Genomic DNA, 15,271 nt, shown 5'->3' with positions numbered 1-15,271 from the left:
TGGCCAACATGGGGAAATCCCATCTCTACTAAAAATACAAAAATTAGCCGGGTGTGATGGTGAGCACCTGTTAATCCCAGCTACGTGGGAGGCTGAGGCTGGAGAATTGCTGGAACCCAGGAGGCGGAGGTTGCAGTGAGCCGAGATCAAGCCACTTCACTCCAGCCTAGGTGACAGAGCGAGACTCTGTCTCAAAAAAAAAAAAAAAAAAAAAAAGTGAGTTGTCAGTCAGCGTGTGCTGTGACTATCAGTGGTGCAACTCCAGGATGGGCATGGTGTCTAGTGTCTGGGGAGCAGGGTGAGGACGCTGGGGACCTGTCTGCCTAACCCTGCATCCCTGGTCTCTTGACCCAGAGTACATCATCCAGGTGCACGTCTTTCTTGGTCCGTCTCCCCTCATCTCTCCAAGGTGCGTGTCTCCGTGCACCCATCCATGATGCTCAGTTCATGCTTTCAGGCTGCAATGACACCCCTCGATCAGCACGGTGGTTATCTTCACCCGTCGACGGGAGGCTGAGCTGCCAGTGTGACACCACAGGACCACAGGTGCCGAATGTTTGCGAGCAGGCATACAGCTGTTGCACAGGACTAGTGGGGTGGGGTCCGAGCCAGGGATGTAGAGAGAGGAGCAATGACCAAAGCAGAGGTGATTTCGGAGGCGTGTGGCTGAGCAGCCGGGCCGGGAGAACACCTGGGGCCGGAGGCATGGAGACGGTCAGGGTGGTGGAGTTTGGGGCCAGAGCGGTGAGGATAATCACCTGTCCACTTCCACCCCACCTTGACAGGTATGGATGCTGCAGCCAGGTTGCCTGGGTTCAAATCCTGACTCTGCCATCTCTGCCATCTCTGGGTGCAGTGGCTCACATGGGGCAAATTACTTAGCCTCTCTGAGCTTTTGTTTCCTCACCTGTAAAATGACTGAAATTCAACAAGGACAGCCAGGCGCGGTGGCTCACGCCTGTAATCCCAGCATTTTGGGAAGCTGAGGTGGGCGGATCACTTCAGGCCAGGAGTTTGAGACCAGCCTGGCCAATATGGCAAAACCCCGTCTCTACTGAAAATACAAAACTTAGCCGGGCTTGGGCGTGCACACCTGTAATCCCAGTTACATGGGAGGCTGAGACAGGAGAATTGCTTGAACCTGGGAGGCGGAGGTTGCAGCGAGCCGAAATCACGATTACACTCTAGCTTGGCTGACAGAGCGAGACTCTGTCTCCAAAATAAATAAACAAATAAATTAATTAAATGAGAAAAAGAAGAAATCACTTTAGGCCTTTCAACAAAGAGGACTAATTCAGGGAATTGGTTACCTGGGTGTTTGAAAGCCAAGGGCTGGATGTAGTGGCTTGAGGCCAGCCTGGGCAATATAGTGAGACCCTGTCTCTACAAGGAAATTAAAAAAAAAAAAATTAGCTGGGCTAATGTTGTGCACCTGTAGGCCTAGCTATTCAGAAGGCTGAGGCAGTAGGATTGCTTGATCCTAGCATTTCAAGTCTGCAGTGAGCTATGATCACACCACTGTACTCCAGCCTGGGCAACAGAATAAGACCCTGTCTCTAACAAAAAAACATGAAGATGCCGGGTGCGGTGGCTCACGCCTGTAATCCTGGCACTTTGGGAGGCCGAGGTGAGTGGATCATTTAAGGTCAGGAATTCAAGACCATCCTGGCCAACATGGCGAAACCCCGCCTCTACTAAAAATACAGAAATTAGCTGAGCATGGTGACAGGCACCTGTGGTCCCAAGCTACTCAGGAGGCTGAGGCAGGAGAATTGCTTGAATCTGGCAGATGGAGGTGTAGTGAGCCAAGATTGCACCACCGTACTCCCGCCTAGGCGACAAAGTGAGACTCTGTCTCAAAAAAACAAAAACATGAAAAGAAAAGTAAAGAAGGCTGGGTGCAGTGGCTCACGCCTGTAATCCCAGCACTTTGGGAAGCAGAGGTGGGTGGATCATGAGGTCAGGAGTTTGAGACCAGCCTGACCAACATGGTGAAACCCCGTCTCTACTAAAAATACAAAAATTAGCTGGGCGTGGTGGCATGTGCCTGTAATACCAGCTACTTGGGAGGCTGAGGCAGGAGAATCACTTGAACCCGGGAGGCGGAGGTTGCAGTGAGCCGAGATCCCCCCATTGCACTCCAGCCGGGGCAACAGAGCAAGACTCCATCTCAAAAAAATAAATAAATAAACAAGAAGACTAAAGAAAAGCCAAGCAGGATATGATGATAAGGTGGCCTGGTGATGGTACCAGTAGGAAGCCAACTAGTACCCCTAGGTGTAAGGGACAGCAATATTACAGGAGCCCGGAAGCATCCAACAGAAAGCCCTTAGCCCTCTGCCTGGCACAAAGTAGGTGCTCAATGCGTGTTAGTTCCTCCTATGATCCCCTCCAAGTGGTTCTATCATGTCTCCCCCAAATCCTAGTCCTTCTCTGCTTAAATCCTGAGCCACCTTCCTCATAAGTGACTTCTCACCGGCCTGGTGTGGTGGCTCACGCCTGTAATCCCAGCACTTTGGGGGGCCAAGGCAGTCAGATCACCTGAGGTTAGGAGTTCGAGACCAGCCTGGCCAACATGGCCAAACCTCGTCTCTACTAAAAGTACAAAAATTAGCCGGACATGGTAATGCACATCTGTAATCTCAGCTACTTGGGAGGCTGAGGCACGGGACTCACTTGAGCCCAGGAGGTGGAGGTTGCAGTAAGCCAAGATTGTACTACTGCCCTCTAGTCTGGGTGACAGAGTGAAACTCTGTCTTGAAAAAAAAAAAAAGAAAGAAAGTTGGTATATCAAGCAGGAGATGGGGGCTCACACCTGGAACTCAGGAGGCTGAGGTGGGAGGATTGCTTGAGGCGAGAAGCTCAAGACTAGCTTGCGCAACATAGCGAGACTCCCATGTCTAAAAAAACAGAAAGAAAGCTGGTGTCTGAGGAAAAGGAGGCTGATGTGTAGAAGCAAAGTAAGTGAGGGGGAGAGTGGGAGGAGGTGAAATCAGGGAGGTAACGGGATCAGACAGTACAGAAATCTGTGGGCTGTGGGAAGGACTTGGCCTTTTGTTCTGAGTAAAGTGGGAGCCATGGGTTCTAGCCGGAGGAGGAACCAGATCTGACTCTGGTGTTCACAGGTGCCCTCTGGCTGCTGGGTGGAAAACCAGGCTTGGGGGTGGAGAGGGGCATGATAGTGGAATCAAGGAGACCAGGATAGAGGCAACTGCATCTGCCCAGGTGGGAGAGGCTTGGGTCCCATTTTATAAGGGAGGGAACTGAGGCACGGAGACATTCAGGTGGAGGATACAGGACTTGAACCCAAATCTGTCTGGGGCCACGACCTGTGCCTTCTGCCAATGGTGAGACCCAGCCCTCTCCTCCCCACACCTACACACTCACCTGAACGAAGGGCACAGCCTTACACATCCCCTGGGTCACTTCCTGAGGGTTCAGTGGCAGAGTCACAGCAGCCACCTCGTCCTGCCCATGCTGCAGCCTGCCCATCCCCAGCTGCCTGGCTTTCTGCAGGCCCAAGAAGGCCTTCCAGCTCCTAAGAGCAGGAGCTGGCACCAGTGGAGGCGGGGCCCCTGGGCCCAGAGCCCAGGTCTGATTGGCCGCAGCCCAGGACTGAGGTCTGAGAGCCTGGGGTTCAGGCCTCCCTGAGCCTGTAGGCAGGGCCCCGCTAAGCAGGCACAGAAGAGTGATTAGCCGGCCAAGGAGCATCTGCTTCTCTGTGCGTCCGTCTGTCTGTCCGTCCAGGACTGGGCTCAAGGTCACTAGCAGTCGACCCTGCTGTCTGGTGAGTGGCATCTGAGCCCTCTGAACCTGCTTTTAATCTCTTGGCCCCTCCTGAATAGCCTGGGAGGCATTTCTATAGACCCACAGCGGGGGAGGAGAGTAAACTCAGACCGGCTGGGTTCCCACACTCCCTCCCAACTTGCTGAGAGACATGGGGGCTGGTCCTGCTGTGTGCGAGCTGTGGGGACCAGGAAAGACAGGTCTGGGGCCAGGGGCCGAGACACACAATGCCTGAAGCCCCTGGGCAGCTGACTTTCCAGTCCTGGGACCCCGATTCTCCAATTAGCAAAAGCACACTTTTGGCTGGGCTCAATGGCTCACAACTGTAACCCCAGCACTTTGGGAGACTGAGAAGGCCGGATCACCTGAGGTCAGGAATTCAAGACCAGCCTGGTCAACATGGTGAGACCTCGTCTCTACTTTAAAAATACAAAAATTGGCCGGGCGCGGTGGCTCAAGGCTGTAATCCCAGCACTTTGGGAGGCCGAGGCGGGTGGATCACGAGGTCAGGAGATCGAGACTATCCTGGCTAACATGGTGAAACCCTGTCTCTACTAAAAATACAAAAAACTAGCCGGGCGTGGTGGTGGGCGCCTGTAGTCTCAGCTACTTGGGAGGCTGAGGCGGGAGAATGGCGTGAACCCGGGAGGCGGAGCTTGCAGTGAGCCGAGATCGAGCCACTGCACTCCAGCCTGGGAGACACAGCGAGACTCCGTCTCAAAAAAAAAAAAAAAAATACAAAAATTGGCCAGGTGCAGTGGCTCACGCCTGTAATCCCAGCACTTTGGGAGGCTGAAGTGGGCAGACCACGAGGTCAGGAGTTTGAGACCAGCCTGACCAACATGGTGAAACCCAGTCTCTACTAAAAATACCAAAAAAAATAGCCGGACGTGTTGGCGGGCGCCTGTAATCCCAGCTACTCAAGAGGCTGAGGCAGGAGAATCGCTTGAACCCGGGAGACAGAGCTTGCAGTGAGCCAAGATCACGCCACTGCACTCCAGACTGGGCAACAGAGCAAGACTCCATCTCAAAAAAAAAAAAAAATAGCATACCTTGCAGCCAGGTTTCTTGGGTTCAGCCCAGGCATTGCAATTTCCTGACTGTGCAACCTTGAGCAAATCCCTTAACTATCCTGGTCCTTACCTTCTTCTTCTGTAATATGAGGATAAAACAGTCCCTATCTCATTGGGTTGTTCTGAGGACTCAAGGAGGTAATTTATGTAAGGAGCTTAAAACAGCGGTTCCTACACAGTAACACCATGAATCAGCTATGAATAACATTATTGCTGCTGGGTTTTTTGTTCTTTTTTTTTTTTTTAGATGGAGTCTCACTATTATTATTATTATTATTATTTTTTTTTTTTTTTTTTTTTTTTTTTTTTTTTTTGAGATGGAGTCTCGCTCTGTCGCCCAGGCTGGAGTGCAGTGGCCGGATCTCAGCTCACTGCAAGCTCCGCCTCCCGGGTTCACGCCATTCTCCTGCCTCAGCCTCCCGAGTAGCTGGGACTACAGGCGCCGCCACCTCGCCCAGCTAGTTTTTTGTAGTTTTAGTAGAGACGGGGTTTCACTGTGTTCACCAGGATGGTCTCGATCTCCTGACCTCGTGATCCACCCGTCTCGGCCTCCCAAAGTGCTGGGATTACAGGCTTGAGCCACCGCGCCCGGCCTATTATTATTATTATTTTATTTGACACAGGGTCTCACTATGTTGCCCAGGCTGGTCTTGAAGTGCAGGTCTCAAAATGCTGGGAATATAGGCACAGGAGGCTATCTTGCCTGACTTGTTTTTCTCTTTTTTTTTTTTTTTTTTGGGAGACAGTCTTCCTCTGTCACCCCCAGGCTGGAGTGCAGTGGCGTGATCTCAGCTTACCACAACCTCTGCCTTCTGGGTTCAAGCAATTCTCCTGCCTCAGCCTCCCGAGTAGTTGGGACTACAGGCCCCTGCCACCATACCTGGCTAATTTTTTTTTTTTTTGTATTTTAGTAGAGATGGGGTTTCACCATGTTGCCCAGGGTGGTCTCGAACTCCTGAGGTCAGGTAATCGCCCGTCTTGGCCTCCCAAAGTGCTGGAATTACAAGTGTAAGCCATGGCACCCGGCTTTTTTTTTTTTTTTTTTTAACAGGGTCTTGTGCTGTCACCTAGGTTGGAATGCAGTCCCACAATCACAGCTCATTGCTGTGGTCCAGGAGACCAGCCTGGACAACATGGTGAAACCCCGTCTCTACTAAATAATACAAAAATTAGCGGGGCAAGGCCAGGCGCGATGGCTCACACCTGTAATCCCAGGACTTTGGGAGGCTGAGGCGGGTGGATCACCTGATGTCAGGAGTTCGAGACCAACCTGACCAACACGGAGAAACCCCATCTGCACTAAAAATACAAAATTAGCGGGGTGTGGTGGTGCATACCTATAATCCCAGCTACTCCGGAGGCTGAGTCAGGAGAATCACTTGAACCCAGGAGGCAGAGTTTGCGATGAGCCGAGATCGCACCATTGCACTCCAGCCTGGACAACAAGAGTAAAACTGAGTCTCAAAAAAAAAAAAAAAAAAACCGGGCGTGGCGGCCTGCGCCTGTAACCCCAGCTACCTCTGGAGGCTGAGGCACGAGAATTGCTTGAACTCGGGAGGCGAAAGCTGCAGTGAGCCAGATAGCGCCACTGCACTCCAGCCTGGGTGACAGTGAAACCGTCTCAAAAATATTAATATTAATAATAATAATAAAGATCATTTCAGAGTCTTGATTAAAAAGCTGTTAAAATGGGATGTTCCTTAGAGGGGTCAGGGCGGGGGCTTCTGTCTCCAGGGTGGTCAAGGAAGGCCTCCCCAAGTAGGTGGCATTTTTACAGACACCTGAGATGGCGCTGGAGGCGGTGGGAACAGCTTGGTGGGGGGGTGGAAGTTGGGAGTGTTAGAAGCAGATAAAGAGAGTGAGAGTCGCATCCCAGGCTTTGGAGCCCCGGAGGTGTCTGGGGGGTCCTGGCTGGATCCTGGCACCTCTATCTCGCACCCAGGTGAGGAGCCTGGAGGCCGCGGGGGTCGTGGGAAGAGACGAGGCCAGCCCTTCCCGCGCCCTCGCCTCCAAGGAGCTGCGAGTGTGATGCGGCGTGCTCGCCCTCTGGCGGCGGCTCCCGGGACTGAGCGGCCAGGACACCCGCCTCCCAGACGCCAAGCCTGGAGGGGCGGGCGTGCTTCCCACCCAGCTCTGCTACATCCCAGCTCCTGACTGTCGCCCAACCTGCCCTTCTGGTGTCCTCTAGACCCAGTTAACGGCAGCTCTGTCCTGCCAGGTGCTAAGGCTCCAAACTTTGGAGAGCACCGTTGACCAATCTCTTTAACACCCATCCCCGCCACCAATCTTATATGGCAGTAACTCCGGTCAGCTCCAGAATCTACCGAGAATCCGCCCGCTTCTCACCCACTCCTTGTGCCCCTACCCGGATCAGTGCAGTCACTTCCTTCCAGGTCTCCCAGTTCTCGCCCTGGCCACCAGTGCCCTCCAGTCTATTCCGCCCACAGCGGCCAGGGGGCGCCTGTGAGCACCTGAGTCGAGACTGGTCCCCCGATGAGAAACCCTCCATGAAAAAAGCCTCAGGAGGAGGCCCGCGAGGATGTGCCCCCATCACCTCCCCACGCTCCTCTCCCCACAAGCCCCCCTTTTCTCCCTCCAGCCACACTTGCTCATTCCATTTTTCCAAAAGTACCAGGCACACTCTATAATGCTATTTATGCCAGCTATACAAGAACGCAGAAGCTCTTTAAGTTTCAGCAAGGAAAGATATCTCCTCAAAAATTAAGTAAAAAGGAAAACATTCAGAATGGGCTATATCATTCCAACCTTTTGGGGAAAGAGAAAATAATAATTTACAGCTATTGTTTATTTGTATTTGCATGTTGCAAAAAGCAGCCAGGTTTTCCTGCTGAGGAGGGGCACGGAAATGTACAGATGGTATGAGGGAGCCTCACTCTAGACTATAAAAATTGTGGCCAGCCGCGGTGCCTCACGCCTGTAATCCCAGCATTTTGGGAGGCAGATAACGAGGTCAGGAGATCAAGACCATCTTGGTTATTAACATGGTGAAACCCCGTCCCTACTAAAAATATTTTTAAAATTAGCCAGGCGTAGGCCGGGCGCGGTGGCTCAAGCCTGTAATCCCAGCACTTTGGGAGGCCGAGGCGGGTGGATCACGAGGTCAGGAGATCGAGACTATCCTGGCCAACATGGTGAAACCCCGTCTCTACTAAAAATACAAAAAACTAGCCGGGCGTGGTGGCGGGCGCCTGTAGTCTCAGCTACTTGGAGGCTGAGGCGGGAGAATGGCGTGAACCCGGGAGGCGGAGCTTGCAGTGAGCCGAGATCATGCCACTGCACTCCAGCCTGGGAGACACAGCGAGACTCCATCTCAAAAAAAAAAAAAAAAAAAATTAGCCAGGCGTGGTGGTGGGCACCTGTAGTCCCAGCTACGCGGGAGGCTGAGGCAGGAGAATGGCGTGAACCCGGGAGGCGGAGCTTGCAGTGAGCTGAGATTGCACCACTGCACTCCAACCTGGGCGACAGAGCGAGACTCCGTCTCAAAAAAAAAAAAAAAAATTAGCTGGGCATGGTGCTGCGTGCCTCTAGTCCCAGTTACTCAGGAAACTAAGGCAGGAGAATTGCTTGAACCCGGGAGGCGGAGGTTGCAGTGAGCCGAGATCATGCCACTGCACTCTAGCCTGGCGACAGAGTGAGACTCCGTCTCCAAAAAAAAAAAAAAAAAACATTGCTTTAATCAGGCCAGGCACAGTGGCTCACACCTAAAATCCCAGTACTTTGGGAGGACAAGGTGGGCAGATCACCTGAGGTCAGGAGTTAGAAACCAGCATGGCCAACATGGTGAAACCCCATGTCTACTACAAATACAAAAAAACTAGCCAGATGCCATCTCAGCTACTCGGGAGGCTGAGGCAGGAGGATGGCTTGAACTCGGGAGGTGGAGGTTGCAGTGAGCTGAGATCGCGCCACTGGACTCCAGTTTGGGCAACATAACAAGACTCCATCTTAAAAGAGAAACAAACAAACAAACTAAAAACGCTTTAATTTCATGATTCTCAGCAGGTTTTTTGTTTGTTTGTTTGTTTGTTTGTTTTTTGAGACGGAGTCTTGCTCTGTCGCCCAGGCTGGAGTGCAGTGGTGCAATCTTGGCAATCTCGGCTCACTGCAAGCTCTGCCTCCCTGGTTCATGCCATTCTCCTGCCTCAGCCTGCCAAGTAGCTGGGACTACAGGCGTGTGCCACCACGCCTGGCTAATTTTTTTTGTATTTTTAGTAGAGACGGGTTTCACTGTATTAGCCAGGATGATCTCAATCTCCTGACCTCGTGATCCGCCCGCCTCAGCCTCCCAAAGTGCTAGGATTACAGGCATAAGCCACCGCACCCAGCCTCTTTCTTTCTTTCTTTCTTTTTTCTTTTTTTTTTTTTTTTTTTTTTTTGAGATGGAGTCTCGCTCTGCCGCCCAGGCTGGAGTGCAGTGGCCGGATCTCAGCTCACTGCAAGCTCCGCCTCCCGAGTTTACACCATTCTCCTGCCTCAGCCTCCCGAGTAGCTGGGACTACAGGCACCCACCACCACGCCCAGCTAATTGTTTTTGTATTTTTAGTAGAGATGGGGTTTCACCGTGTTAGCCAGGATGGTCTCAATCTCCTGACCTCGTGAACCACCTGCCTCGGCCTCCCAAAGTGCTGGGATTACAGGCGTGAGCCACCACATCTGGCTAGCAGATTATTTTTGTTTGTTTGTTTTTTTGTTTTTGAGACGGAGTCTCGCTCTGTCGCCCAGGCTGGAGTGCAGTGGCGCGATCTCGGCTCACTGCAAGCTCTGCCTCCCAGGTTCATGCCATTCTCCTGCCTCAGCCTCCCGAGTAGCTGGGACTACAGGTGCCCACCACCACGCCTGGCTAATTTTTGTATTTTTAGTAGAAATGGGGTTTCACCATGTTAGCCAGGATAGTCTCGATCTCCTGACCTTGTGATCTGCCTGCCTCGGCCTCCCAAAGTGCTGGGATTACAGGCGTGAGCCACCATGCCCGACCTAAATTGTTTTAACTATGTGCAGTGTACTGTCAATTCAACAAGAAACCTAAGAAAAAGTCTCCCTGTCCTCCTAGAAATAACCACTTTTACTTTCTTGTAAATATTTATGTATTTATCTCTTCCAGTCTCTTTTTTTAACACAAATGTTCCCAGGCTGCAATGCAGTGGTACAATGATAGCTCATTGCAGCCTCAACCTCCTACACTCAAGTGAACCTCCCTCCTCAGCCTCCAAGTAGCTAGGATTACAAGCATGCACCATCATGGCTAACTAATTTAAAAATAAAAATAAAAATTCAGGGCCAGGCACTCCAGCCTGGGCAACAGACTCCATCTCAAAAAAAAGAAAACAAACAAACAAAAAAAGATGCTATACACTTCAGTTTTGTTTTCTTGAGACTCAGTCACCATTCTGTGAGAAAGCCTAAACGGGCCCATGCAGAGAGACCTCTGTGTAGATACACCAATTGACAGTCCCGCTGAGGCCCCAGCCAGCATCAGTCATTATACATGAATGAATGATGTTTCCTGAGGATTCTAGCTGCCAGGTGTCATGTTGCCCCAACCTTCAGATCTTCCTGGCTGTGGTTACAGATAGCAGTGGGCAGGGACAAACTATCCCCACTGGGCCCTACAGAAAATCCTGATCCACAGAGTCCATGGGCTTAATAAAATGGGAACGTTTGTTGGCAGCAACTGGAGCCAGAACACCGGTACATACACACATGTATACGTGCCGGAAATGAAAGTTTTGTAAAACAATACTTATGCTTACTACAGTGTGATAGTAATTACCAGAAACAATCTGGTAATTCTATTCTATGCTACTTTATTTCATTAAGAATAAAAACCTGAGGCCAGGCGCGGTGGCTCATGCCTGTAATCCCAGCACTTTGGGAGACCGAGGCGGATGGATCACGATGTCAGGAGATCGAGACCATCCTAGCTAACACAGTGAAACTCCAACTCTACTAAAAACACACACACACAAAAAGTTAGTCTGGCCGGGCATGGGCTCACGCCTGTAATCCCAGCACTTTGGGAGGCCGAGGCGGGCAGATTACAAGGTCAGGAGATCAAGACCATCCTGGCTAACACGGTGAAACCCCACCTCTACTAAAAATACAAAAATTAGCCAGGCATGGTGGTGGGCGCCTGTAGTCCCAGCTACTCGGGAGGCTGAGCCAGGAGAATGGCATGAACCCGGGAGGTGGAGCTTGCAGTGAGCCGAGATTGTGCCACTGCACTCCAGCCTGGGCGACAAAGTGAGACTCCGTCTCAAAAAAAAAGAAATAAATAAAAACCTGGCCGGGCACAGTGGCTCACGCCTGTAATCCCAGCACTCTAGAAGGCTGAGGTGGATGGATCACGAGGTCGAGTTCAAGACTAGCCTAGCCAACATGGTGAAACCCCGTCTCTACTAACAGCACAAAAATTAGCTGGGAGTGGTGGGTGTGCCTGTAATCCCAGTTACTAGGGAGGCTGAGGCAGGAGAATTGCTTGAACCTGGGAGGCAGAGGTTGCAGTGAGCTGAGATCGCACCACTGCACTCCAGCCTGAGTGTCAGAGCAAGACGCCGTCTCAGGGCGGCGGGGGCAAAGAATAAAAGCCTCAGCACCTTGGGAGGTGGAGGCGGGCAGATCACTTGAGGCCAGGAGATTGGGACCAGCCTGGCCAACATGGTGAAAATCTCATCTCTACTAAAAATACAAAAAAAAAAAAAAAAAAAAAAAAATCAGCTGGGTGTGGTGGTGCACACCTATAATCCCACCTCCTTTTTCCTGGGTTTTTTTTTTGTTTGTTTGTTTGTTTGTTTTTGAGACTGAGTCTCGCTCTGTCGCCCAGGCAGGAGTGCAGTGGCGCAATCTCAGCTCACTGCAATCTCCGCCTCCCGTGTTCACGCCATTCTCCTGCCTCAGCCTCCCGAGTAGCTGGGACTACAGGCGCCCGCCACCACGCCCAGCTAATTTTTTGTATTTTTAGTAGAGATGGGGTTTCACTGTGTTAGCCAGGATGGTCTGGATCTCCTGACCTTGTGATCCTCCTGCCTCGGTCTCCTAAAGTGTTGGGATTACAGGCATGAGCCGCCACGCCCGGCCTCCTTTTTCCTTTTTTTTCCCCTGAGACAGAGTCTCACTCTATCTGCCCAGGCTGGAGCGCAGGGGCGCAATCTTAGCTCACTGCAACCTCTGCCTCCTGGGTTCAAGTGATTCTTGTGCCTCAGCCTCCCAAGTAGCTGGGATACAGGCGCCCACCACAGCACCTGGCTTATTTTGTATTTTTAGTAGAGACAGGGTTTCACCACATTGACCAGGCTGGTCTTGAACTCCTGATCTCAGGTGATCCACCCACCTCGGCCTCCCAAAGTGCTGGGATTACAGGTGTGAGCCACCATGCCCAGTCATAGTCCCAGTTACTTGGGAAGCTGAGGCCGGAGAATTGCTTGAACCTAGCAGAGGTTGCTGTGAACCAAGATCATGTCACTGCACTCCAGCCTGGACGACACAGTGAGAATCTGTCTCAAAAAAAAAAAAAAAAAGAAGAAGAAGAAGAAGAAATGCTGTACACTCATGTTCATAGGATCATTATTCACAATAGGCAAAAATTGGAGGCAGCCCAAATGTCCACATACAGATGAATGGATAAACAAAACGTAGTATATTCTTTTTTATGAGACAGAGTCTCACTCTGTCTCCCAGGCTGGAGCGCAGTAGCACTATCTTGGCTCACCGCAGCCTCCACCTCCTGGGTTCAGGCGATTCTCCTGCCTCAGCCTCCTGAGTAGCTGGGACTACAGGTGGGTACCACCATGCTTGGCTAATTTTTGTATTTTTAGTGAGACAGGGTTTCACCATGTTGATCAGGCTGGTCTCGAACTCCTGACCTCCTGATCCTCCTGCCTTGGCCTCCCAAAGTGCTGGGATTACAGGCATGAGCCATCGTGCCCGGCCTAAAATGTGGTCCATTCTTTCAGCCTCACATCTGCAATTGGGAAAAAAAAAAAATGTGGTCCATCCATACAATGGAATAGCATTCAGTCTTAAAAAGGAAAGAAAAAAAATTTTTGAGATAGTGTTGTTCTGTCACCCAGGTTGGAGTGCAGTGACATACAGCTCACTGCAGCCTTTACCTCCCCCAGGCTCAAGTGGTCTCCTACCTCAGCCTCCCAAGTAGGTGGGACTACAGGCATGTGCCACCACAGCCGGCTAATTTTTGTATTTTTTGGAGAGACAGGGTTTCACAATGTTGCCCAGGCTAGGAAAGAAATTTTGACACGTGCTACAACATGGATGAAACTTTAGGATATGCCGGGCATGGTGGCTCATGCCTGTAATCCCAGCACTTTGGGAGGCTGAGGCATGCAGATCACTTGAGGTCAGGAGTTTGCGACCAGACTTGCCAACATGGTGAAATCCCATCTCTACTAAAAATACAAAAATTAGCCAGGTGTGGTGGTGCGCACCTATAAGCCCAGCTACTCGGGAGGCTGAGGCACAAGAATTGCTTGAACCTGGAAGGTGGAGGTTGCAGTGAGCCAAGATCCCACTGCCACTGCACTCCAGCCTGGGTGATAGAACGAGACTGTCTCAAAAAAAAAAAAAAAAAAAAAAAGAAGAAGAAGAAAGGAAAGAAAAAGGAAGGAGGGAGGGAGGGAGGGAAGGAAGGAAGGAAGGAAGGAAGGAAGGAAAGGAATTTTAGGATACTATACTAATAAGCCAGCCCCAGGTGGAGTGGCTTACACCTATAATCCCAACACTTTGGGAGACAAAGGCGGGAGGATCGCTTGACCTCAGGAGTTCAAGACCAGCCTGGGCAACATAGTAAGATCCTGTCTCTACTAAAAATAAAAAAAAATTAGGCCAGGCGCAGGTGGCTCCCACCTGTAGTCACAGCTACTCAGGTGGCTGAGGCATGAGAATTGCTTGAGCCTAGGAGGCGGAGATTGCAGTGAGCTGAGATCACACCACTGCACTCCAGCCTGGGCAACAGAGCAAGTACTCTGTCTCAAAAAAAAAAAAAAAAAATTAGCCAGGTGAGCACCTGTAGTTTCAGCTACTTGAGAGACTGAGATTGGAGGATCACTTGAGTCCAGGTGGTCGATGCTGCAGCCAGTTATGATCGTGCCACTGCACTTCAGCCTGGGCAAAAGAGCAAGACTCTGTCTCAAAAAACAAGCCAGTTACAAAAGGACAAGTAACGTATGATTCCACTTATATGAGGTACCTAGAGTAGTCAAATTCATAGAAACAAAAGAGAATAGTGACTGCCAGGGACTGGGCGAAAGGGAAACTGGGGAGTGAGTGTTTGATGGATACAGTGTTACAGGTTTGCAAGATGAAAAACTTCTGAGGTCAGGCATAGTAGCTCATACCTGTAATCCCAATACTTCGGGAGGCCAAGGTGGGAGGATAACTTGGGCCCCAAGATTCAGGACCACCCTGGGCAACATATTGAGACTCTATCTTTACAAAGAATACAAAAATTAGCCAGGCTTGATGGTGACTGCCTGCAGTTCCAGCTACTCAGGAGCCTGAGGTGGGAGGACCACTTGATACCAGGAGATTGAGGCTGCAGTGATCATGCCAGTGTACTCCAGCCTGGGCAACAGTGAGACCCTGTCAAGAAAGGAGGGGAGGGGAGGTGAGAAGAGAGGAGGGGAGCCCAGGAGTTCAAGACCAACCTGGGTAACAGAGAAACCCCGTCTCTACAAAAAAATTTAAAATGTAGGTGGGAGTAGTGTTTCATGCCTGTAGTCTTGCTACTCGAGAGACTGAGACGGGAGGATCGCTTGAGCCCAGGAATTCAAGGCTGCAGTGAGCTATGACTGAGCCAGGGCACTCTAGCCTGGGCAACAGCGCAAGACCCTATCTCAAAAAAATAAAATTAAATTTTAAAAGCGATCATATAGGTCCTGCTTCCTTTGTTGCACATTATGCTTATAAGAATCATCCAGGCCAAGTACGGTCGGTGGCCCACGCCTGTAATCCCAGCCCTTTGGGAGGCCAAGGCAGGCGGATCACCTGAGGTCAGGGGTTTGAGACCAGCCTGGCCAACATGGTGAAACCCCGTCTCTACTAAAAATACGAAAAATTAGCCAGGCATAGTGTTGGGTGCCTGTAATCCCAGCTACTCAGAAGGCTGAGACAGGAGAATCACTAGAACCCGGTAGGCGGAGGTTGCGGTGAGCCGAGATTGTGCCACTGTACTCCAGCCTGGGCAACAAGAGTGAAACTCCCTCTCAAAAAAAAAAAAAAAGAATCATCCATCTTGCTGTGAGAAGATGTAATATCTGCTCTTTCATTCCTGTGTAGTATTCCATTGGCTGAAACAGCATAATTTAGCTGTCCATTCTACTTCAGATGGACATTGGGTGTGAGCTATTTCCAGCTTGGGAATGACATATATACGTGGTATT

At 50.8% G+C, this 15,271-nt stretch overlaps 1 protein-coding gene across 1 annotated transcript; it reads right to left on the bottom strand.

The window, feature by feature from the left end:
- Positions 1 to 202: 202 nt before the first annotated feature.
- LOC105464785 (DAN domain BMP antagonist family member 5) lies at positions 203 to 3,808 on the bottom strand. The gene is made up of 2 exons (XM_011712862.2): positions 3,388 to 3,808; positions 203 to 691 (listed from the first exon to the last, which is right to left on the bottom strand). The coding sequence occupies exons 1-2, from the start codon at positions 3,796 to 3,798 to the stop codon at positions 446 to 448; spliced, it is 657 nt and encodes a 218-aa protein (XP_011711164.2). The 5' UTR covers positions 3,799 to 3,808; the 3' UTR covers positions 203 to 445.
- Between the last annotated feature and the right edge of the window lie 11,463 nt (positions 3,809 to 15,271).

This window comes from Macaca nemestrina, chromosome 20 (assembly GCF_043159975.1).
Source record: "Macaca nemestrina isolate mMacNem1 chromosome 20, mMacNem.hap1, whole genome shotgun sequence".
NCBI classification, from domain to species: Eukaryota; Metazoa; Chordata; class Mammalia; order Primates; family Cercopithecidae; genus Macaca; species Macaca nemestrina.
Note: the sequence above shows the minus strand (reverse complement) of the source record. Positions and strands in the feature narration are given on the sequence as shown.

What these genes read in the sequence shown, in the direction of transcription:
- LOC105464785 (XM_011712862.2), bottom strand. Translation starts at nt 3,798, where the DNA reads ATGCCACTCACCAGACAGCAGGGTCGACTGCTAGTGACCTTGAGCCCA. An exon ending in AGGCTGTGCCCTTCGTTCAG is followed by an intron (nt 692 to 3,387) that starts GTGAGTGTGTAG and finishes CTCCGGCCCCAG; the next exon opens with GTGTTCTCCCGGCCCGGCTG.